Source organism: Coturnix japonica, chromosome 14 (genome assembly GCF_001577835.2).
Source record: "Coturnix japonica isolate 7356 chromosome 14, Coturnix japonica 2.1, whole genome shotgun sequence".
Taxonomy (NCBI): Eukaryota; Metazoa; Chordata; class Aves; order Galliformes; family Phasianidae; genus Coturnix; species Coturnix japonica.
In genome coordinates, this window is record NC_029529.1 from 5,749,237 (window position 1) to 5,773,353 (window position 24,117).

The following is a 24,117-nucleotide window of genomic DNA, read 5'->3' on the forward strand; positions in this document are numbered from 1 at the left end:
TTGCCTTGTGGCTCTCGCAGCCGCGGTGCTGGCAGCCAAAGACCCGGAGCTGAGAGCAATTATGAACCTAAACACATTTCTCCTTCGGTCTCAGAAAATGTGCATAGGGACCAAAACTGGGGGAAAGGAAAATATATGTCAAGGCGTTCTATCCACATTTTATAAGATACCATTAGAGCAGCAAAATTTGCTGTAGGGTGATGAATGACACCGCAATCGGATTTTAAAGGCCAGGTGAGGCAGCGGCACGAGATGTGCTTTTTCCCATTGCACGATGCAGGCTGGATGGCATTTTTACTTTATAACAGAGAATGACGGTTTTATTACATACAATTACTGTGATTATTAATTGTTTGTCCTGTGGTACCGCTTTGGAATCCCACTTCAGAATCAACAACCCCCCACACCTCGTTGTTATAGACCCTGTAAAAATAGCATAAGAAAAAAGTAATTCTTCCCCCCAAGAATCCTTTTCAGTCCTAATCCTGCTAACCCAGGAGTTAAGGATTGGATTTCCATGGGGAAGGATCAGAGATTTTAATGGAAAAAAATATAACCGCTGGAAAAAAAAAAAGTTAACTGAGAGAATGGAGCTCCCAAATTCTTTGTGAGATCCCATCTCCCATTCAGCAGATGCAGCTGAATGCTCCGTGGGATTGCCCGTTACTGTATTATCTATAAGTGAATGTATGTTTTCTTTAGAGGAGTTCCCAAATGTTAATGCTTCTTTACAAAATAGTTATTTCTGCACGCATTCACTCGCTCTGTTTTATTTAAACCCAATTCCTGGCAGCCAGAAAAGGGGGGGTGGGGGGAGGAAAGTCTGGACCTGAATGAACACAGAGTAATTTAGGGTGCCAGGGACAGCAGGGCTGAGGTGCTGATGGGGACAGCTGCTGGGTGCTGTGACAGTAAATGCTTGTTTCTCTGACACTTTTGCAGCTGTTTGGAACACAGCAAAATAGGGTCGGGCGGGGGGACGTGGCGGCTCGCATTTTGTTGAATGAAGATCAGCATCAATGATGCCTCTGCGCTGCCTGCGGGCCTGACATTTATGAATCGTTTTCCCTTTGAGACTCAGAGCCTGGCTCTTAAATATCTCGTTTGTGTTACTTGCTGGGTTCTTAACATTGTTTTCTTTTCCCGATACTTTTGTTTGAGAAGAGGGAAAGCCAACAGAAATTACAAGGTGAAAATGAAAGCTGACAACAACAAAAAGTAAGCAAAAAACCAAACACAGACGACAGTGCACACAAAGCTGGGCTCCAACACGAGCCACGGAGCAGAGGGAAGGTAATTCAGCATTCTAATCCACCATTTTATGGCATGTTTTCCTTTATAGCTAGATCCATCTTCCACTAAGACTCAAGGAAGGCTCCTATGGGCCTTTTATGAGCACTGGGTCAGTCCCTTAGAGTAACAACACGTTATGCAATTTAATATACTTAAAGCCTTGCAGCTCACATCATTGCAAGGCACCATTGGCCTGGGCTGCAGAGCTCAGGGCAATCCCTCGCCATGAAAACTGATAGAGTTCCACATCCCTTTCCCAGCTCCAGTTATACCCCTGTTGCTAAATCCGCAGCCTAAGCCTTCCACTTTTCCTCAGCAATTTCCTCAATTATCCAGGTTGTTTTACAGACGTTGCCACTTCATGTGGAATTTGCCATACAAGATTCATGCAGACCCCACAGAGGAAACCATCAGCTCCCATCTCCTTACATCTATCTAAGCAAACCTCACGGCTAATCCAAAGGGAGAGCCAAACTGCAGTCCACCCGCAGCCCTTAACAAATAGCTTATTTTTCCTTGCCTATACAATGCACCATTATGTCAGGCTTGTGTTTTTTTTTTCCTTCTAACAGAACAATGCAAGCAGCAGTGATGGGAAACCAGAAAAACAAAAGAGGCATTTATAAGGGATGGGTGTACAGTCTGAGGAGCTCTGAATGGAGTTACACCTGATAACAGATAGGCACAGAGCACACAGCTCAGCAATGTGCTGCTTACTTGGATGGGATGAGCTTCTAAAACCAACTACACAGCATCCGGGGGCACTTTACTGAAATGCTTTTTGGTTAAAAACCGTATCTATGGCTGAACATGGGGTCAGGCATTTGATGGCTATAGTCATAGAGTCGGTCTGGATGTGTGGCTCTTGGGGACACTGTGGGCACAGTGGGATGGGCTGGGGTTGGATTTAAGGATCAGAGACAGCTTTTCCTATTTTAATGGTTTTATGAGTGAATATAGGAACACAGCAAACCCACCACTCCCTGGGCAGCACTGCCAGCGCCTGGCCACTCTTTCAGAGCAGAAACATCCCCAAACCCATCATAAGCTCCCGTAGCGCTACTTAAGGCCATTTGCTTTCGTCCTATTGCATTTACCTGGGAGAACAAACCACAGAATCACAGAATTGTAGGGGTTGGAAGGGACCTCTAGAGATCATCGAGTCCAACCCCCTGCCAAAGCAGGCTCCCTCCACCACATCACACAGCTCGGCGTCCAGGCGGGTCTTGAATATCTCCAGAGAAGGAGACTCCACCACCTCCCTGTGCAGCCTGTTCCAGTGCTCCGTCACCCTCACTGTAAAGAAGTTCTTTGGCACATTCGTGCAGAACTTCCTATGCTGTACTTTCATCCCATTAGTCCTAGTCTTGTCCCCACGCACTACTGAAAAGAGACCAGCCTCACCACTATGGCTCCCACACCTCAGGTATTTATAAACCTGGATCAAGTCCCCTCTCAGCCTTCTTTTCTCAAGGCTAAACAGACCCAGTTCCCTAAGTCTCTCCTCATAGGGGAGATGCTCCAGGCCCTTCACCATCTTAGTGGCCATTCGCTGGACTCTTTCCAAGAGATCCCTGTCTTTTTTGTACTGGGGAGCCCAGAACTGGACACAATATTCCAGATGAGGCCTCACCAGGGCAGAGTAGAGGGGGAGGATCACCTCCTTTGACCTGCTTTGACCGAACACCCCCCAACCTTTCGGGGCACCATCCCCACCTCCTCGCACTTATACACTCTTATTTCCAAGTGCTGGTGGAGCACACCAAACCCCCTCCCCACCTCCTTAGCCCCTCGGTGCTCCGACTCAGACACAGCTTCTCCCTCCTCCCCAGTGACCCCCCAGCGAAGGCGCCCCCTTTCCGGCCGCTTTCCGCCCTACCCGGCCCGCTGGGGGCGGCCTCACGCATGCTCGTTGCGGGCCCCGACATGGCGGCGCCCAGCGCGGCGCTGAGGCAGCGGCGTCCGGCGGGCGGTAGCGGCGCCCCGGAGACTCCGGGTCGGGCGGAGGGCTCGGAGCCGTTGGGCAGCACGGTCGGGCCGCTGCTGTCACCGGGTACATTCTGGCTCACCCGCATCGTGCTGCTGCGCGCCGTAGCGCTGCTGTACCGTGAGTGTTCGGGTGCTGCCGTCTGAGCCGCGTTCTATCTCCAGGGAGCGGGTGGGGGACGGCCCGGCGCTGCTTCTGGATGGCAGCAGAACTGCGGGAATTCAGGAGGGTTTTGGGGGCTGCCAGGGGGCAGGTGGGCGGTGTGGAGGTCTCAGGAGCTGTTGCTGTCTGTTGGGGTGGTGTGGAGCTCACACCCAGCCGGGGTGTAGCCCCCACCGGAGCGCTGGTTGTTCATGGGGTATCGGAGTGCGGGCTTGTGTTTGAAGCCTGAAGAGTGAGTAAGTTATGTAGGATGCTGGGGTGGAATCCTTCACTGTGTGTGTCCCATCACTGGAGGTGCCTGTAGCCATGGATGGGTCCTGAGTTCAGCCCACAGGTAGAGCTAGTGGCTGTCAGAGCCTTTCCAACCCAGCCATGCTATGATTCCATGATGTGTTATGGGAGAGCTGCTTGTGTGCAGCTCCACCTCTTGTGCCCAACTATGGGATGAGACAATAGCAGGACAACAGGGGAAATGGTTTTAAGTTAAAAGAGGGAAGATTTAGGTTGGATGTTAGGGGGAAGTTCTTTACTAGGATAGTGGTTAGGTCCTGGAACAGGCTGCCCAGGGAGGTTGTGGATGCCCCGTCCTTGGAGGTGTTCAAGACCAGGTTGGACGGGGCCCTGGGCAACCTGATCTAGTAAAGGTGTATGTTTGGTGGCCCTGCCAGGCAGGGGGGTTGGAACTACATGATCCTTGAGGTCCCTTCCAACCCGGGTCATTCTGTGATTCTGTGATGAGGCCCCGATGCCCACTGGGCAACACTGTTGGCTGGGTGGGCACAGGGTGGTTTGGAGGCTCCTGTCCCACTGAGTGCCCCAAACCCGACACCTGTCCTCAGAGCTGGCTGGGTCTGGCCATCCTTAAGATGTGTTGTGAAGCAGTGGTGCAAGAGGAGCTCCTCGTCTCATCAGGTGCTGAAGAACTTAAAGCAAATGCGCTTCTGCATGTAGAATCAGAAAGACCCCATCCTGTGTCCTGTGCAACCTGCTGTAGGTCACTCTGCTTGAGCAAAGGGTTGGGCTGGATGGTCCCCAAAGATCCCTTCCAACCGCAGTGATTCTGTGATGACCCCTCAGGTTCAAGAATTGCCATTCACTTGATATGGCAAAACTAGTTTCCGACTCAGCTGTACGCATTTGGCTCTTGTTTTGGCAAGTTATAACCGAGAGCTGTGCTCAGAGCCTGCTACCGCTCCACTGAAAAAATACTCACAGTGAAACCTAAACTGACATGTAACACACTATGTTACAAATTCTAAACTTGCCCCAGATTTGTCCACAAAATCGTTAGGATTTGTAGGCTGCCAGCCTGCTTAGATTATTTTGCATCAAAACCATGCAGAACTTGTAGTTTTGTACGGTTTTGACACGTGCTCTGTTTCTAGTTTGGTTTCAGCTCTCGGTGAAATGCGGGGTTATGACTCTTTCAGTCAAAATGAAAGCGATTCTGATATTCCCGTGTGTAAATCCAGACTGCTGAGTTTCCCCTTAGCTCAGTTTGCAGTTCCTTATGAAAAACTGATCGGCGTTCTCTGCTGTGTGTTCTGCTGCAGAGGTTGCTGCTTTCAGATGGTGGATTTGGGGTTATAAATACATCACATCCTGGAACAAATGCTGCCCTGTAGGCTGATGGTGTGTTGGGTAGGAAGGGAGCAGGCAGGGGGTGAAGAGCCGGGGGGTAGGAAGGAGCACATTAGAGGGATGGGGTGTTCTAGTGAATGGGAGACCTCACCTGGGACAACTGGAGTGGTGAGAGGTGGGGAGCAAGCATTGGTTTCAGGGTAATGGGAGCTTCAGCATGGTAAAAAGGAGGGGGGAAATGTGAAAGCGAGAGAATGAAGATGAGATGGAAGGCTGCTGACTGAAAGCGCAGCCAGCAAATAGAGAACTAGGTTTTATTTTTTTTCTGGAGGAGACAAGAGCAGGAATGCCTGGAGGTGCTGAGAGATGATCCCGTAATGCTTCCACAATGCAAAGCGTGGAGATCCTTTAGAGAGGTGCTGTCAGAGGAAGAATTTCAACTGCCAGAAGCAGAGGCTGGAATGAACAGGGTAGGAGTCTGTCTCTGTCCTTTATGATGGGAGAGGTACAAGAAAAGAGAAGTTTACCTGTAAGTTATGCAGCTCCTGTTTGTTTGCAGTCAGGTAACAGTGAGTTCTGCTGTTTGTCCTGGTTGAGTAACAGCCAGCTGGCTCAAAGTCGGGTATATGGACAGGTTTGAGACAGGTCTGATTCCAACTCTGGTTGTCCCCAGCGTTGTTGGGACACCAGCTCTGATCTCAGTGTGGGGGGGATGCTGTGCAGCCTCCTGCTGACACGTTTGTGGGGCAGAAACTGATTGGTATGTCTGAGATGGAGACCTTGCCATCAGGCAGATCCTTCTGTCAGAGGCTGCAGAGCCGTGGCATGGCTGTGCTGGGGATGCTCTCAAGGGAAGGTGGGTTGCCTTTTGATCTTTGCTGCGAGCCTGGCTTTAGAAACAGCAGAAAACAATTTGAAGCCCCTGTGCCAAGCACCTCTTCAAATCTCTCTTTTGAAGATGGAACCATTTACTCTGACAGATTATTTTTTTCCCAGACATGGCAATCCTGTGCACACCGAGACTCAGACTTACTGAGGAAACGGCTGATGGCGTTGTGACAGTTTGACATCCCTCACTTGTGGGATGTTTTTCCCCTTCTTTCATTTCACCTTTGTCGATGTAACCCTTTCATTCCTGCTGTGTTCAGCAACAAAACTTTTGGGGGACAGGGGAGAGTTTTGCAGTAAGATACTGGGGAAAGTGGTCACCCCTGTTGATTGCTGCTCCTGCTAATTAATGGAGCTCGTTATCCCTGCTGAGTGCAAAGGGAGGGATGAGAGAGAGAAGGACCCCTGGGATTAGTAGAGAGAAGCATGATTTGATGTGCACAGCGATGTGGAGGTGACAGGTTCTCAAATCATCCTTGATGCTTCTGCCCTCCCTCCTTTTGGCTGCACAAGGACATTACTGAGGCTGCTGGGTTGCCTGCTTCAAACCCAGGGGATGCTTTCCCTTTAGATCTTCAGCTCTGGAAGGAGGACAGGCAGAGCCAAGCAGGTGTAAAGTGTCCTTTGTGTGCTCCCTTTGGTTATAACAGTTCTTCTCTTCATTCTTTTTTATTTAGAGGGGGTTTCCAGAAGCATCCAGGGCCTGGGAAGTCCCTGGCAAGGAGTCTGCTTGGGAGGCAGGTTAGAGGTGGGAAGGTGGAAAGGATCTGATTTGTGGAGGCTGGTGAGTAAACCCACCTGCTGCTCACAGGGGTGGGAAGGAAGGGGAAGATGATTCTAAGCTGAACGTGCTTGGAGGTTTGCTCTTTCCATTAGGGTAGGCCATCAGGGTTCTCCAGCCTGAGCAATAAGGTAAATAAAGCACCTGTCCATGCAGTTCTGTTTTGAACAGTAGCCTACGTTCTGTAGGTCCCATGCTGTGCCATGCTATCCAGTTCCCTCTCCTTGATTCTGTAGAGGCATCTTTATATGGCACTGGTGCTGCCCTCTCTGACTTCATTTGATAACACCTATCTTCCATGGCTAATTGCAGTCTGTAATTCATGGGGCAGAGGTTTGGAGAAGTGCAGTTTTGACTTCTGAAGTCTTTTCACTGTGGTGTTGTGCTTTATCCCTCCTAAGTCATTTTTAAGTGCCCTTTCTTTTGGATGATTACCATCATCGGATTCCAGATGCAGAAATTTCAAGTAATTAGATACCACCCTTCCCAATTTCAGCCATGCCTTGTAGAGTGCTTTGAAAAAGAAAAGCTAGTATATAAACGCAGTTTATCTTCCTTCTCCTCATGCATTGTTTAACAGTAGTATTTTCTTACTCCAGAGCCAGGGCTACAGGAGGTTTATGCTGCTTCTTCCCAGCTCTGAAATCCAAAGCCTTCTTGGGGGAGTTGGGCTTCCTGTGGGCTCCTGGCTCTCCCCGGTGTCCTTCCTCCCATCTCTGCCATCTCCTTTGCTTTCCCCTTCCCTCAGTTATTTCAGAAGGCTCCCAGTAGCTTTCAAACTGCCTCCTCAGGATTGTGGTTCACTTTCTGATGCCTTTTCTCCCTTGAAGTTTTTATTTTGTTCTGGTGCTTGTTAGCAAGGCTGCACAGCGAAGGCAGCGTGTTCGTGCTGTATCTGCTAGCGAGCTCTGTGCCCCTCGTCTAACTCTGCTCAGAGGGACCAGGTGAGAGAAGTGCATTTGGTACTGAGCAAAGCGCTTGCACTGTAGGGAGGTGAATGGATATATGGCTCCAGGCAGGCTTTTCTTGTGTGTGCAAAAGGTAGCTTGGTTTTCATGCAAAGCTCAGTGCTTTTGGTTCATTTCTTCTTGTGGTTTGGGCTTAAAGTAAAAGTTGAGACTTCTTTTAATGGTGGGGGGAGAGAAAGCCACATGACGGGAAAGTCTTAGGTTTCACGTCTTTAAATCTTTACAGAGCATGAAGAATAGGATTCTCTCATTCTCCTACCATGACAGGCTGGGCCTGGACCGGAGGAAAGGAGCTGAGGTGACGGGGCAATGTGGATAGACCAAATCATTTCATATGGGTGATTCCTGTGCTGCATGCTCCAGTTGTGTTTATTGGTAGCATGTGGGTTTGAACAAGGAACGCCTTCATGTGGGGGAAGAGTGGAGGGCAAGGAGAGGGTGGAGGGGGAGTTAATGGAAAAGTACAGTCAGGCACCTTCTGAGGTGAGGATAAGTAGTGAAGGTCTATTAGCAGCTGGTGACAATTTACATGCATTACTTATGTAAAGATCAGCTGGCAGCAGGTAGAGGAGCGTGCTCCCATGTGAGCTGTCAGAGGCTCCTGAGTGGGAGGGAGCATGGGAGTCACTGAAGCACAGGGTTCTCTGATCTGCAATGAAGCGAGGCAGAGTGCTTTGGGGGAAAGAAGGGATGGGCATGGGATGAAGATGCCCAAATCCAGGCAGTGTTGTTCAGGGCTTGGGGAAGTCCATGCAGTGAGCAGCTGCAACATGGGTGGGAAAGGTGATGGAGCTTTATTCTGGCTTTGGAGAATGTGAGATGTATTCAGCTGTGCTAGGAGCCTGCAGGAGACAGCCCTGCCTTGGGAGCCCTCCCAAAGCCTCGTGTCATTCCCAGCAGTGGTGTGAGGAAGGACAGCTGTGTCAGGACAGCAGTTAACCTTGCCCCGGTGCCCTGGCCATGCAGCAGGTATGCCAGCAAGAGCCCCAGGTGGAAGCAAACTCCCTTGACCACGTTTACCTGGAGGGAGGGGGGAAGATGGGGAGTGGAAAACCCCCAGACACAAGGCCAAAGGGAAGAGGCTTCAGAATAGGGGCTAAGGAAGAGGAACAAAAGCACGGGCACTGGGGGCAAAAGGGACTTTTAGTCTGAGTAAGCCAGAATCAAAGGGCTGTTGCCAATGGGATTTTGCTGTGAAGTCATTACGTGCAAAATGTCATCAGTGCAGCAAATAATCGGTGTTCTGAGGGGAAGCCACTTGAGAGCCCAGTCTGTGCAGCCTTCAGATGTGCAGTTCACACCAACCTATAATGCAGTCTTGTCTGCTTTCAGACTGTGCAGTATTTTGTACATACAATGTGTACTTTGAATGCTATAGTTTGTTTTTCCTAAATTACCCTTTCCTTGTTTATCTTGCATACTGCACAGGGGTCTAATTTAGGTTTTGCTTTTTAAACTGCTTAGCAGTTCTGGGTTGGGGCAGCAGTTCCTGGAGCATTTGATGGTGTGGAGTTTGTGATGTAGCTGGTCTTAATTCTTCATTTATTTTTAAATCCAAATGGAGGATGGGGTCGTTTGAGGCTCAAAAGCATTACGTTCCCCCTGGTATAAGTGGAGACCTTCCCAAGGACCTCAGGGGTGTTGGGTTGTGTTGTAGCGTGGGTTTAAAATGTGGACAAAATACATGCTGTGTGCAGAGAGATGGAGCAAGCGTGAGATGGGTTGACTGAACTGGAGACCGTGCTCTATGTCGGGGGAGGGGGGGAAGACATGTTTATCTTTACTCCCTTGGGTTTCAGGTCTGAGTTTGTGAATTGGGGATCCAGGCCTGAACTTGGGATACAGTTTCACACAACATTTCTGCCGGCGTTCCCATAGAGAGCAACCAGATGAGCACCCAAATCCTTGTTTGCAGAGTGCCAGTATTCAGATAAGGAAGGAAATGGATTTGATCATTAACGAAAGGGGGAGGGCAGGGGGTTGGGGAAGGGAACGACACACGACCAACTGGCATTTTGCAAGAGCTCAGCTATTGCTGTGTGTGACGTGGCCGCTGTTTGGATAGTGTTTGTGACAAGGCTGAGTGAGATGCTGGGACCAAAACGCATGGAGCTTACCCAGGAAATGCTGGCCTTCATTTTTATATATTATAATATATACATATATATATTATTTTTCTGAGAAATGGAGATTACTGCATTTGTGAACTGCAAATTGGTGACTGGAGGAGATTCCTAAAACATGAGCTAATCCCTAGAAGCTGACCAGCTTTCTTCTGTAGAACATCAAATTCTAGGTCTACAATCTGTAATTAAATTGCTTTGCGTGCTGTTAAAAAAAGCATCTGGCTGTTCTAAGATTGTCCAGTGTGAGAGTGTAGATAGCAAACATGGGAGAGCTGCAGCAAGTTATAGAAAAAAAGTAGCAATTTAGGGGATGGGAAAATATTAAGTCTTTGTATTTTCAGCCAACTGGATCCAGAAGGTCAACCCGTATCGGAACTGCTATCTTCTGCAGTTGCAATGCTTAACTGTGACGCTGCTGGATGAGTGATGGTGTGTTTAGGTCTCATTAGCAGTGCTGTGAAATATGAAGTGTGTTCAGTGTGGGGACAAATTCCAGCGCTTGATAGGTGCACAGATAAACATTTCTTCTTAAAAATGGGAAGTGGGTTGTCTACTGAAATCAAAATGTAACGCTGCAGATAAAATCTGCTTCTGCCATGGGCTATGTGTACTGGGCAGGGCACATAGAGTAAATCAGCATAGCCAGAGTGCATGGTGGAGCTGTGACACTGCAGTGTATTTGAAATCAAAGGGGTCAGAAGGTACAGCTGTCTATTTGCTGCTGCAAAGGAACTGAGTGCGTTCTTCTGGCAGCTTAAATTGTGCTCCCCAGTCAGTATCTGTGCTGAGGGCTTCCTGGTATATCCCGTACAAACGCTGTTTTGTGGAAAGCTAATTCCATCTGAAAGTCTCGAGATTAATGCATTACTTTCGCTCTGCATCTGCAATGCAATTAAGCTGTTTTCCTCATCTGCATTAGGAGATGAATAGCATATGTGAGTAACCGGGGGGTCACGCTGAGTCCAGCAGTTGGGCTGAGCCTCCTGTTTGTTGGTGGGTCAGGTCTCTTGGCTGCAAGCAGCTTTTCCCAAACTGCATTACTGAGTTTGCCTGAAGCAAATGGCACATCCCATACAGCACATGGGGAGAGAATTATCTCAAAACAGATGCTGTGCCATTTCCTGGTGTGAAGCCTAGATGGAATTCCTCTGCCTTTTACATCATGGTAAATAGAAATGGCTGGGTTGTGTTTGAGACGAGATGAGGACACGTGAACAAATTCCTTCCCAAGATGTGGATATAATTCTGTAGATCTGATTTCTAATACTGCTTTTTTTTTCTCCTTGTTTTCTCCAGTTGTGGCTTTCCTGGTGGCGTACCATCAGAACAAGCAGCTGATAGGAGAAAAGGGGCTGCTCCCATGTAAACTATACCTGCAGAATGTCAAAAAGTATTTCAAAGGGAAGATAAACCTGGATGCCCTCAGCTATGCACCAACAATCATCTGGTTTCTGGACTGGTCAGATATGGACAGCATCTTGGACTACATCTCCATGCTTGGTCTGGTGATTTCAGCCTTTGTATTGATAACTGGATGTGCAAACATGGTCCTCATGGCTGTCCTGTGGATCCTCTACCTCTCATTGGTCAATGTTGGACAGATCTGGTAGGTTGACAATCTCTCTGCTTTGCTTTTCTATGTAATTCCTTGCTCTTTATTATACCAATTGACTTTCTATTACTATTTGAGGTTAGACATCTGCTAAGGAATGATGTATGCATGCAAGCGACCCTTGAGATGGTTTATCAATGTTCAGTTTTATCCAAAGAGCTGGAACAAAATAAGTATGCGAGACCTGTGGGAAGGAAAAAGGAAAGAAGGAGTGCGCATTGCCTAGCTGCAGAGAAGAGCTGTGATGCAGGTTTTGGTTTATAGGAAAGCATGCTCCAGCCAGAGGAAGCGTTTCAGCTGGTCTTCATGTTTTTTTGTTTTTTTTTTAAGGCTTTAGAATTGCTGGTTAAAATGGTCTTGGGAAACCAAGCTTCATTAGTTAAGCTCTTCAAGTACATGCACCTCTGCCAGAGCAGAGGCAATAACTTGGAGTAGCTGAAAGGCCCTGCCATGAAAAGTGCCTAAACTGGTGGATGTGATCCAGCTGTGTCACTGGGATGTTCTGGCTCCACAGCATGTGACTGGACACCCTCATTATAGATGGGATCGATGAATTTAATTTTAGGGATTTGTATGTGGTTGAGCAGCCCGGCGTCTTTTCCCATCCCATTCATTCCTATCCTACTCCCAATGGTATGTAAGTGGGTGAACGATAACAGCTTCAGTTTTCTGAAAAGCTCTATTTTCTGAGCTCTTAACTCAGCGTGAACTTCAGACTGTGAAAGAAAGCCACAATTTGAAAAATAGTTTGGAGACAGTTTTCTGTTGCCTGTTTCCAAGTTCCTCCAAAATTGCTTGCCTAATTTCCAAATACCCAGTAGGGTGAGGATTCGAGCATCATCCTGTTTGTTTCTACAGATACAGGATTCTGGGTGGGACTAATACCTGCCTATTGCCAATGTTATTCAAGTTGCAAGGTGTGCAGCTGGAAGGTGAACCTGTAGTGGTGTAGGTGGCTGGAGGTTTGATCTTGCCCTTCAGGAGCAGGCGAGCTATGAACTTAGCTTTCTTAGTGCCTTAAGGTGTTCTGCTGTCGTGGCTGTAAGCAGTGGTGTAACTTCATTATGATTTTAATTAAAACAAACAAATAGACACCCTGGTTGGAGTGTGTTCTCAACCTCCTGTTGGGCAGGCATGTTCTGCATTGCCCCTCTGCTCCCTGTGGCTTTCCCTGCTGGAGGCAGAAGTGTGGACCTTGTCTCTGCAGGAGCAATCCAGTTATGCCTGTTCAAATGGCCATTCTGTTGTCTTCCAAGGCTGCGCAGTAAAGAGCAGGGGGATGAAGGGAGCCTCTTCCACAGGGAGCTGAACCACCAGTAACTAGCAGACCATGTCCAAATGCCTCTTCCTGGGGGGTTTCAAAGCTCACCACCCAGCTTTAGGTCTCATTGCAGCTCTGAAGACAATGGGTTGACCAACAGGAATGCAAGAGAGCCCAGAGTTTGCATTCTGTGGATGCTGTGGTTGAAAGGAATTGCCTGTTGATTTTTGAGATAAGGCTTTTTTATTATTATTTTGTTGTTGTTGTTGTTGTTTGCCTCATTCCCTACTTCAGATTTGGAATTTAAAAGTGACAGTGGCATGAGGGGGTTACTCCTGGTATCCAGCAATAATGTAGTGTGGGAAAGGGCCAGGTTCTTCTGGAGGGAAAGGGGGGGGGGGAAGGGAAATTCTGCCCCAGTTTCTCCAATTAGGTTCGTGTAAAGGAGTGGGAGAAAGGAATCAAAACAACCCAGCAGTACAGTCTATTCTTTCGTGGTTACAATTTTTTATTAGATCCTCTGAAATGGGTCACTGGGTGATGTAAACCACATCAGTGTTGTGCTTATAGTGTGACATTCAGTTCTCTAGGGAAGGGGTGATGGCAGCTGGGTGCTTAACAGTGCAAGTGAAGGTGGGGAGAGGGAAAGAGGTGGGTTAAGTCTGTCCTTGGCACCTTGCAGAGGGTTTGGTGGCACTTGGTGTTTGCAGGCAGTACCTGGAGTCTCACAGGCTCTGGAGTTGTGGGTAACAGTGCTTACCTTGGTAATAAAGTAATACGTCAATGTTTAGATGGTATTATGTGGCCTGCTAACTTTGTCTTACAGTTTTGGACAGGTTGAGATGTTTTGTTGAGGTGTGATTCTTCCATGAATCACATGGAGAAATTGCTTTGCCGGAAGAATGGTGAAGTCACCATCCCTGAAGGTGTCCCAGAGCCGAGGAGATGTGGCATTGAGGGTGAGGTTGGACTTGGGATCTTAGAGATATTTCCAACCTCAGTGATTCTGTAGTCTGTTGAAGACCACAGCGGCTTCTTAAAGAAGGGGAAGGGATAACACTGCCAGAATTTCCTGGTAGCAATTATGAAACAGCTCAGTGAAAGTGTCTGAAATGAGGAAGAAGCTCCTCTCATGGCCCCGTTATTGCACAGTTGCTCATAGTGCTGCTCTGCAGGTGTGAGTGCTGCAAGCCGGCACTGCTGGGCACGGGCTGTGGGCTGCTCCTGTCCAGCAAACACTGGGAAAGCAGTTCAAGGAGATATGGGGGGACAGGGAGAAAGAGTTCTCTTTAGGCCAGCGAGGAACAATTTATTCTTTTTATCGCCTTTTTTTTTTTTTCCTGTTTTAATTTTAAATGTTTCTATTTGTTTTGGGCTGGAAGCTCCAGATGCCGGGCGCTGCTGAAGGAGGGAGTCTTTCAACTGCTGCCCAGCTGGCTTGGGCTCAGAGTCAGAGGAAGCTTTAGAAGAGCAAACCGTCCCCTTTGGAAGGCCGGGCACGTCGCCTGCCTCCTGGTGCTGCTGCCTCTGAGCTGGGGGGAGCAAAGCCTACTGCAACTGCACTGCAAGGGGCCAGCTCAGGCCTTTGGGTGTGTTATAACACCTATCGATTTAAGAAAACAAACAGAAAAAAGCCAACCAAAAATAAAAAGACAAAAAATCAGGATTTAAGGTCCAGGAGGAGAAAGATGCCTGCCTGGATGGTGGAGGAGGTTAGTTGTTGGATGTGGGAAATGAGGTGTCAGGGGGGAGAATGGGGCTCCTTGTGCCCCAGCACTGGGGGTCACATCCTTGGACACAGTGGCAGGGTCAGGTCCAGTTGCTGGAAGATGGAGCTGCTCCTCTGGATGGTGCCTGGTACTTTCAGTTGCAGGATGGGTTTTAGAAGCTAGTGTGTATGCAGGGAAGAAAGCTGCTCCTGCTACAGGTTGGTGTGAGATGTTTGTGATAGATTTCCCATGATAAGGATTACTTTGGAAACCTGAAAATGCTGAGAACTGGAGCCAAGACTCTGTCCTGGCCCTAAACCCTTGACTAGGCCATTTCACAGTTGTCTTCACCAAAGCACAGGTGAATTGTATGAATTAAGATGTACTTTGTGCTCAAAACTAGGCCAGCCTTCAGAGCAAAGCATGTTAATTTTGCTACCTGTGAAATGCAGAACCAGGATTGCCAAATCTTAAAGTGAGGTGCACAGGGAAGCTTTTGTAGTTTCAAGCACTCTGTTCCCAAGCCAGCTGTGATATCCAGAGTCTTTTCAGACTAAACCTGGACATGTTCTGTGTCTGTGTAATGGTGCCACGCATCACAAGCTCTGTATGACTGTTTTAAGATACTGGATTTATTTCCCCCTCTGCTATTCTGAACTTTTGCTTTTGAGGTAGGAAGTGGCTATCAGGATTTCTGTACACTAAAATAACACAAAAGAATGTTTGTAGTCTGACCCACAGGTTGAATGAAATGCTTGACCACTGCATTGGTTTTCTTGCAGCTGTTGCAGACTATTCCTTACTTCATTACAGCATTACAACAGTAAAAAGTGCTCCACGTTTAGCAATAATAGAAACTATTCAGTGAATCTAGAGATGCCTGTGCATGTTTTTAAGGGAGCCTCTCATACAGTTTGCATTTTGTTTTCTGTGTTAATGTGAATATAATGGATTGTAGTAGATACGAACAGGAATGGGAAAAGCTGTCCCTTCTGAAAAGCACAAGTGCATGTTGCAGGTGACCTCACAAAACCTCCGTTTGTGGTTTTTGTTCCCTATGCTGCTGCAGCCTCTGTCTGCAGGGATGGGCTGTGCAGAACAGGTCCTTTGTCAGGATGGGCTCTAGGGGAGAGGTGTTCTAGCAGAAGTTGAATCATTTTTGTACCAGAATAACTAATGCACTTCCAAAGTGAATTCATAATTCTGGAATAAAATCACTTTTATCCCACACTAAGGTGTCTCCTGAGAGCTATTACATTTTCTTATATAAACAAACTCTTAAACTACTCTGCCACTGATCTCCTGTTTCTTCTTCTGTTGTTTCCTCTGCAAACCTACCCCCCTCCCAGCTGACATTTAGATATTGTCTGAAAACCCTTTCCTTTCCCATTGCCTTGCTTCATTGCACAAGACATTGTCCACTGTTAGAGTGCGTTCTGCAGTGCATAAGTCACTTGATACAAAAGCTAGAATTGTTTTAAATCCTATTACCTTTTTTTCCTTTTATAACTGAGATTCTGGTAGAGCTACAGGGGCTCGAGGGAATGTGTTAAACAAGCCAATAAATAACTTGCTGTAGCTTGAGGTGGCTACAGTGTTCTTTTCAGTGCCTTCTTCCCTTGTGGAATATGTTAGTGGAGGTACTGCTAACAGATATCTAAGATAAATTAATGCTATACAAGCTCCTTTTATTCTTTGCTGCGGTGAAAATGAATCTGAGCAGTGCTTCACCACTGCGCAATGCCAGAGAGTGGTGGTGAGTCAGCTGGAGCTGTGTGCAGGTGCCCTTTGAAGCCTGTATGCTATGGTGGGTTCTGAGAAGCTGCAAATGCTTCACTACTTTCCTGGAGCACAGAGGAGAGGACAGGCATCTATCAGGCTCCGGATTCATGTTTTTCTTCATGTTTAGCTGATGGACCGTAATATTAATAGCTTTTGTCTTCTAATGTTAAATACTTAATGAATGGACAGGTATACCGCAGGTCAGGAAAGCGTGTAGGTGAGGCGTGTAATTTAATTGCAATTAAATTACCATCCTTGGAAGCTCACTTACAATAGAGGAAGAAGGAAGACTCGTACGTCATGGAGGGTTTTGTGTTTTATAGGTCTCATTAAAAACCACTTGACCTACGCAGGACTTTAATCACAGTCTGTGAGCAGATGATCTGGTGAATGGTTCAGGCTGAACTCCATTAAATGCTGGGGGGCTGATGAGATGCTCAGGGCTGCGGTGTTCCCTCTCCAGGAGGGATTTCATACCATCAGATGGACTTCTCCTTTTCTATCCTCTCATATTCTATAGCTTATATATTTTTAAATAATCTAAAGCATTTATGTTTTTGTCTAGCAACACCCTATCCAGTAGAAGTTAGAAACAGGTTTCTCGTTCCAGTGTGTCAATCAACCGTAGTGTGAATTATGGACTGGATTTAGCAAACTTTGTTTGCCTTTTTAAGCGTGCTGGTTTGTGACCCTTGCAATGAGGGCACAGTGCTTGCGGGGATGGTTGTCTTATGACAAGAAGAGACCAGGCATTCAGAATTCAGATGCAGAATCATCCGCTGAGCACCTGGCAAACCAGAGCCACCTCATGTGGATGAAGGTACGTGCATGGAATTGGTGCATTTGGGCTGATGCATATTCAGCAGCATGAGTAGCTCACTAAGGCTTCCTTGGCTACCCCTGAGCAAGCAAGTGTTGAAGATTCACAAAGTGTGCCAGCAGGGACTGGGACTTTGTGTGTCCTGGGTTTCACTGATGTGCCTGGTTCAGCTCGGGAGTTTGCTGAAGCCTCTCCTATAGGCAGCGATGGACGTGTTGGGCTGTACTTAACTGTGTGACTGTGGTCTCTCTCCTGCTTTATCTGCCTGTCTGGAAGTAATACGAGGCTTGTACTGAGGGTCTAAGGCTTAATTAACATCAGATTTTAAACTTTGAAATGCAGGCAATAATTAATATTGGTGCCTGAATGCAGTGTGCCATTTTGTGCATTTAAAAAGGCATCTAAGTTTTCAGGTAAGCCACATTAACAAATATCACCTTGATGTGTATGCTGCGTTGGGGCTATTTGGACTTTACTAAGGGCTTTGCAAGTAACCCTGTCTGCAACCTGGCTTTATTTTTCTAGCTCCCTCAAGCATCCCAATGACAACAACAACAACAAGGAAATGTACAATATCTCATTCCTTTATCTGGCCCTTGCCTTGGCTATAAACCTCAGGAATTTCTTTGTTATTGTGGCTCACAGCCCTACCATCCCTTCATTCCAAACTTCCCTCCCTCCTTCCCCAGAAAGAAAAGATTATCTCTAGAAATGTAAACCCGGAGCTGAAGGATCTCAGGGGGTCATCCTTCCTGTCGAGGAAGCTGCTTTTTGGCACTTCCTACTCCTAGAGAAGAGAGGGAGCGGATCAGTTTCAAAGAATGCTGAGAGCAGACGCGGGCAGTTGATATGACATATTAATGAAAACAAAGATTAATACCATGTGACACTGTTGCCTTGCAGTACAACTGGGAACTAATGAGGCTAATGAGAACCACATTTTTGTTTGAGAGATTAAAATTTAATCACGGCTGATGTCAGAAATGAATCATTTAGCATCCCCCCCAGCGCGTTAAGGTCTCCCCTCCCTGCCCTGGGCTGATGTTTGCTCAGCAGCCACCCGAGGGGCCGATGCAATCACCTGGCACTTGCTGTTCTCCTTCCTCCATCCGTGAGACCATAAACGTGTGTTCTGGGGGTGAGGCTGCTGCTTGCCTTGCTTGGAGTGGTTGGATTAGTTGCCATAGGGTGGGTGCTTGGGTTGGAGAGAGGAGCAAAGGTGATGCAGGATGTTCCAGGAGCCTTGAGAGCATCCCTGCCCTTGTCTTCTGCCAAACCTGTGCATTGGTTTGTGAGAAAGGACTGCAAAGGCAGGCAGGGATTGAGAAGCCAGCTCCAGCAACGGCCTGAATACAAGGAGCTCCATGTGAGCAGCGCTGCCAAATGCCTCACGGGGTGTCATGAGATGCTTCAGTGGAGTCTTGGGCTGCCTCAGCTCTGTTTGCTGTCTGCTGCCATGGATAGATTCTTGGGGGAGAACTGAGCCGTGGCAAGTGCAGCTTGCCATTGGAACGCATAGGAAAACAAGAGAAGTGGTTTTGGTGGAATGATGTGCCAGGGTTTCTTGAGCAACTACAGCATGGGAGATTGCAGTATTGACCGAGGCTCTGCATTTATGTAGCAAGCAGCACCTTTACAGTGAGTCTTATTTAAATAATGTGGATGCCTGTAGGAATTCAAGTAAGTTTAAAAAGGGGGACATAGAAGAGGAATTTAAATCCCTGGAATCAGTTGTATGCAGTGATTTGCTGTGATTATTGACTTTACTTTGCTCAATAATAGAGCACCTCTGGATTATTTATTATTTTCTTTTTAATTAATAAACCTTTGGCTGTCTTGCAGCACTGTTAGTTCACTGTGCTCTCAGGTGTTGTGCTGAGGGTCCCATGCAGCCATGTGTGCAGCAGCAGTGCTCTGTGTTCAGCCTCAGTGTCAGGCTGTGACCTTCAGCCTCCTCAGTGAGTCGCAGCCATTGCTTCTGTCTGAATGTGCCCTGAACTTGATTTCATCAGAAGAAATACAAGACTTCAGGAGCGATCAGAATGGGATATGGAACAAGGCAGCTGTGCAGAGAGCCATGCGTATGGGCAGATAATGACATAGCACTGTTTTCCTTTGCAGGAACTGTCTTTAGCTTGCAATCACTTCTGCAAATCACAGCCGATGAGAAAACGAGAGTCCAGAGTGATCATCATGCTGTGGTTTGTGGCATGGCTGCGTGGTGTCAGATGTACCACGGGGCTTTGCCAGAGACTGAGACAAATATACTTTTAATTGCTTATTATCTGGCACATCCAGTCGCCAGCTGTATCCAGTATGCAGATTTGGGTATTGATTCCACAGCTGAAAGATTTAGTAAAAGAATGAATAATGTTTTTTTCACAATTTTAAAAATTTATTTATTTATTTATTTATTTATTTTAAAGCTGTAACTTGCCAAATAGTTCCATGTGCCCAGCCTGGTCCAGCACATGTTTGTGTTGCTTCACTCATCTAAGTTCCCCAACAGCTGTGGTTAGAAAGAATGTGAATAGAGAGGTTGGTGCAGCCCAAAAGAGACCGAGGGTCAGGGAGGGGTCCTGGTCTTCTGGAAGCTGTTTGCTGACTTCCCTGAGGGTCTTCACCCAAACATTTACATTGGAGAATGCTTGTTGTCGGTGGTGCAGGCTCTGTGCTGGGCTTGGGTTACCCAAAGCACCAGAAAGGTGTAGGGCTGAGCTGTGCTGCTGGAGGGAACTTCCAGATCAGTCTGGATAAACAGTGATGCTGTACTGGGGAGTGGGAGGGAAGTGGCTGCAAAGGCAAAGCTCTCCTGGGGGAAGACTCAGTGGTAGGAAGGAGATGGAGATGAAATAACTCATGTCTGTGTGAACTTCGTACAGTGCTTTCACTGAAACACATAACCTTCTGTAAGCTGCTTTTAATGGGGAATCTTATGTGTTTGCAGAATGGCTGGCAGGAGGAGATTTGGGGGGGCAACCTTTAGAGATTAATGCAATGCAATGATTTATTTCCTCAAGGAACAGAGTTACTGAAGTGCATTTCTCAGATTTTACCCGTCAATGTGCTGCGAGCTGAAACACAAAACCTGTCTGCTGCAGCATCCCAGAGAGGCAGACCTGCAGCTTTGTGTCACTCCTGTGCATCAATGTGCTGCCTGGCATTGCAGAGTGTCATTGCACCAAGCTGATGCTGACACTCTTATTTTCCATCAGTGCCTGTGTGAGCTGGCTCTGCTCATGGTGTGCAGTGGTTGGGTGCTGCGCTGCTTCCTGCTCTTGTGTTTTCTGCTTTGATCCTGGTGGAAGGAGCAGCTCACAGTGGGCTCCTCGAGGCTGCTGCTTCAGCATCTGCTTTTGGCACTGGAAAGATTCATCCAAAGTCAGCACTGCTTGAATTTGGCCAGTTCTGCCATCATGTAAGGCAAGGATGCACAGTGACTTTAACTTTGGAAATGAGCACAGGCTGCAGGGCTTGGGTAATGTGTATATGGTCATGTAACCAGCCTCACTCCCTGCCTTGTGAGGGGCAGATCATGGCACCGTTGGTTTCTCATCCACTGCTCCTCCCCAGCTCGGGCACCTTTCCCAGCTCCAGGCGCACACCCAGGCGTAATCCTCCCCTTCGAGCCCTCTTTTATGATGTTATCCCCGTTCCTTCCATTGAAACGTGGATGTTGTAATTACAGAGCGCAGGATCCCAGTTTTTAGAGATCTGCAACCACAATAAAGTGAATCCAGAAACCAGACGAGTGGTTTCATTTACTGCCATTCTAGCTTATTTCCTCCCCCCGCAACCGCTGTGCAATGCTGAAGGCTTGGCAGCAACTGAAACCAGCTGTCAATAAGGTTTCCTACCCCCACACTTTTAAGTTAATGATGTTCTGAAATTAATGGTGCACTGGGTTAATTCTGTCAGCTCGTTTTGATGGACAGTCGGTCTCTTGGAAGTGATGTGTGCCAGCTGGCTTTGTTCGGAGGCAGTGTGCTGGAGAAGTGGATTCCCAAGTGCAAATCACTGTGTGTGTGTGTGTGTGTGTACATATATATATGTATATATATATACATATTAAAATATATAGAGAAAAGATGGGTTTTGACCTGAAGTGTTTATGGCTTTGCTGGGTGCATTGTGATCACCTAGTGCACTTTCAGGCACTTAATTCCATCACTTTTAGGAGTGCCACATGTGGGATAGCAGCAGTGAGTTCTGTAACTTTGCCCTTTCTTCACTCCTAATGCAATATATGGAATTGTGGCTGGAGCTGAGCTCTGTCAGCTGTGTTGTCCCTGCTGCCACCTCCCATGCATGGGCAACACCAGTGACGTGGGGACAGCAGTGTCACCTTCCATTCCTCACTGGGAAGCAGCACCACATCTAGGCTCTACCTGGCTTCTCTTGTGCAGAGGAGCTGCTGTGGCAGCATTATGCCTGCAGGTTTTGGAGCTGTATCCTGGTGGAGAATAGAAGCTGCCCCTGTTCTACCCAAAAAGCCTTCTCCCCCATCCTAAGCCATGCAGTCCAGAGAATGAGAGATTCATAATGAAGATGAAAGTTGACATCTGGGTTCACTTTCTGCAGAGGATGTTCTCTGTGGAGAGCAGTGAGAGAAGCTGTTAACACCAGCTGCAGGCTGGGGATGCAGCCGTGAATTATCCTGCCTATGAAAATCCCTTTGGTTGGAGGGGCCCTGTAGGGCTGGGCAATGCCAGGATATGAGTGGTGGGTAGGATGGCTTTTTGGTTGTAAATATTTCCTAGCAGGCATTGGGAAACGTGAGTTTTCTGTCTGTTTTAATACTATTCATTAGTAGGCTCCGTGCAGGAGGATGTGTTGGTGGGGAGGGATGCAGCTTCCTGTAGTTCAAACCACACTTTGCTGTGAGGTTTTGCTTTCCAGGAATACACAGATCTACACTAGAGCTAGAATTAATCAGCGTGACAATGTGATGAAAACAACTTAACCCAAGTATTTGATCGTGTTTATGATTCCCAGCTGATATTTACAGTCTCTCCAAGTGTGACATGAGATTTGTCTCTAATGATGAATTGGGGCTAATGAGTGTTTCTCCCACCAAAGAGCAGGAATGGCATCACACTTCTCTTTGATTTAGAAAATATGAATGGAACACACTTCAAACTTGCAAAACTTGGGGCATTAATGATAAGCAGAGCAGAAGTCACAGCACTGGGCATCTTCCCAAACTCAATCAAATCCATGTTTTCATTTGTTGTTATCTCTGGGTGATATTTCAGACTTCAGGGCATGGGGTGATGAGATGGAAGTGTTTCTTACGTAAAGTCTATGTCTGTTTACTCCATGTAAGAAAGGAAGAGAAGGAAGAACAGTCATTGAGTTCCAAGCCACAATCTGAAGTCTAGGAGATTTTGGTACCTACTCGCTTATACCTATGAAAAAGCCCTGCAAGAAGCTCTGCTGCTGTCAGTGTGCAGAGTTGGCTGTTTGGTTTGGGCTCCTTGGTGCTTACATCCCAAACTTCTTCAGAGAAGTAAATTCACAAGTGTTTGCCTGTCATCGCATGGCAAGTCCCGGAGCCCGGATTGATGTAATCAGCAACAGACACACGTCAGAAAACTGAATGTGGTTCAGAAGAATACAGTGTTTTATTAGTCCCTCATTTGGTGTGTGTGTGTCTGCGTGTGTTTCAAATGAGCCTCGGGGGGTTCTTTCCTTCTGCCAAGAAATAAGAATGGTTGGTGTGAGTTTGTTTCGGTGCGCCACAACTGTGGTGGAGGGTGGTGAAGCTGGGTTGCCCTTAATGACAGATATCTTTATAAAGAGCAGTGTTTGTTAATGAGCTTAAAACTAGCAGCGCATTTTAAAGTTATAGCTATGTAGATGCTGGTAGACCCACGTGAAACTGTTGTTAAATACGTAGCGAGCTGCTGAATGAATTTTGGGACTGTTTGCAGTAGGCCTATGTAGGCCACAGGGCACGTGGAGCATCAGTTTGCCACATGGTGCCCTGGGTTGTGCATTGCATGGGGCGGGCATGCAGCCGTCCTCCTTGGCAGATGGTTTGAAATCCAAAAGCTGTGTAGAGTTTGGACTCAGAGTAATCAGAGGCACAAGTCCCTATGAACAATTAACTGAGTTTTTAATTACTTTTGCTTTTTTTTCTCCGTTTTGTTTTGCAGGTATTCCTTTGGTAAGTGAATAAAAACAAGAAAAAAATCTGCAGTAATAATTTATTGGTGCCTTTGTGGGTACGTAGCTTTTACTTCAACTTTCTCCCTCTGTCAAATGTTTACATTTAAGATTGTTTTTACTCTCTGCCTTTTATTTCTTTATTCCTTCTTGTATCCCCTTCAGGGATTCGCATCCTTCTCCTTGTTCAGAATGGCCATGTTAACAAGTTCCAAGTGCACCTACCATCTTTGTGTGCCAGTGAGGTGATGCTTCACCAAACAGAGAAGCAGAGGAGTATGGTGAACTGCTCTCCCCACTGTGTATTTTAGCTAATTGCTCCAAACTGGTGTGGATATTTAAACTGGCTGGACTTTGCCATATGAGTTCATACATGTGTTAGCAAGGGCACCCATTGTAGTTTTAACCCAAGTTATTTATCTTCTGTATGTTTCCTGCTTTCACCAATGGTTGTACAAAAGCTGCCTTTCCCAAGTGGCGTTTTGTGTTTTTGTCCCTTCTTTGTGTCCTGACTGGAGAGCCACCCTACGAGGGTTTCTGAAGCCCTTTGTACGCAGTAGGGTTTCTCCCTTCCTTGTTTTTGGCTTAAGGACCATTTCTGAGTGAGATGAATGAGATGTAAATCTCGAGCTACTTTTGTTAGAATACAGGAAAACCACAATATTTTTGTTATAATATAGCTGAAACAACAACACTGCCATCCATTGCTGTGGAAGTACATTAAATATTGCTGAGCTCTGGGAAGCCTTCTTCTTTGGTAGCATCTACTTCAAAGCAGGAGCTTTAAATAAATAAATAAATAAATAGAAATTCCTGGAGAGATCTTTGTAAATGCTGACTGTTTCCTATTCCCCTCCAGGAAGCATGCTTCTTTTTTTTTTTTTATTTGGATACATCTTAGAATGGATTTTGGTAGCCTCTATTAAAACTGCAGGCTGTCTCTATGAATTTTAAACAACTCCCGAGTCTGGAAATAACA

The 24,117-nt window shown here is 46.9% G+C and overlaps 1 protein-coding gene across 3 annotated transcripts in view; it reads left to right on the top strand.

The window, feature by feature from the left end:
* Window positions 1-3,188: 3,188 nt before the first annotated feature.
* The window catches only part of LMF1 (lipase maturation factor 1), a 148,747-nt gene continuing 127,818 nt past the window's right edge, over window positions 3,189-24,117 (top strand). The window contains exons 1-4 of one of the 3 annotated variants that reach the window (XM_032447597.1): window positions 3,190-3,400; window positions 6,589-6,695; window positions 11,083-11,392; window positions 23,129-23,139. In XM_032447597.1, the coding sequence (XP_032303488.1) occupies window positions 11,253-11,392; window positions 23,129-23,139 (151 nt within the window). In that variant the 5' untranslated portion in view covers window positions 3,190-3,400; window positions 6,589-6,695; window positions 11,083-11,252. Of the gene's footprint in view, window positions 3,401-6,588; window positions 6,696-11,082; window positions 11,393-23,128; window positions 23,140-24,117 lie in introns of those variants that run through there. The other 2 variants (XM_015876946.2, XM_032447598.1) reach the window with 2 other exon arrangements.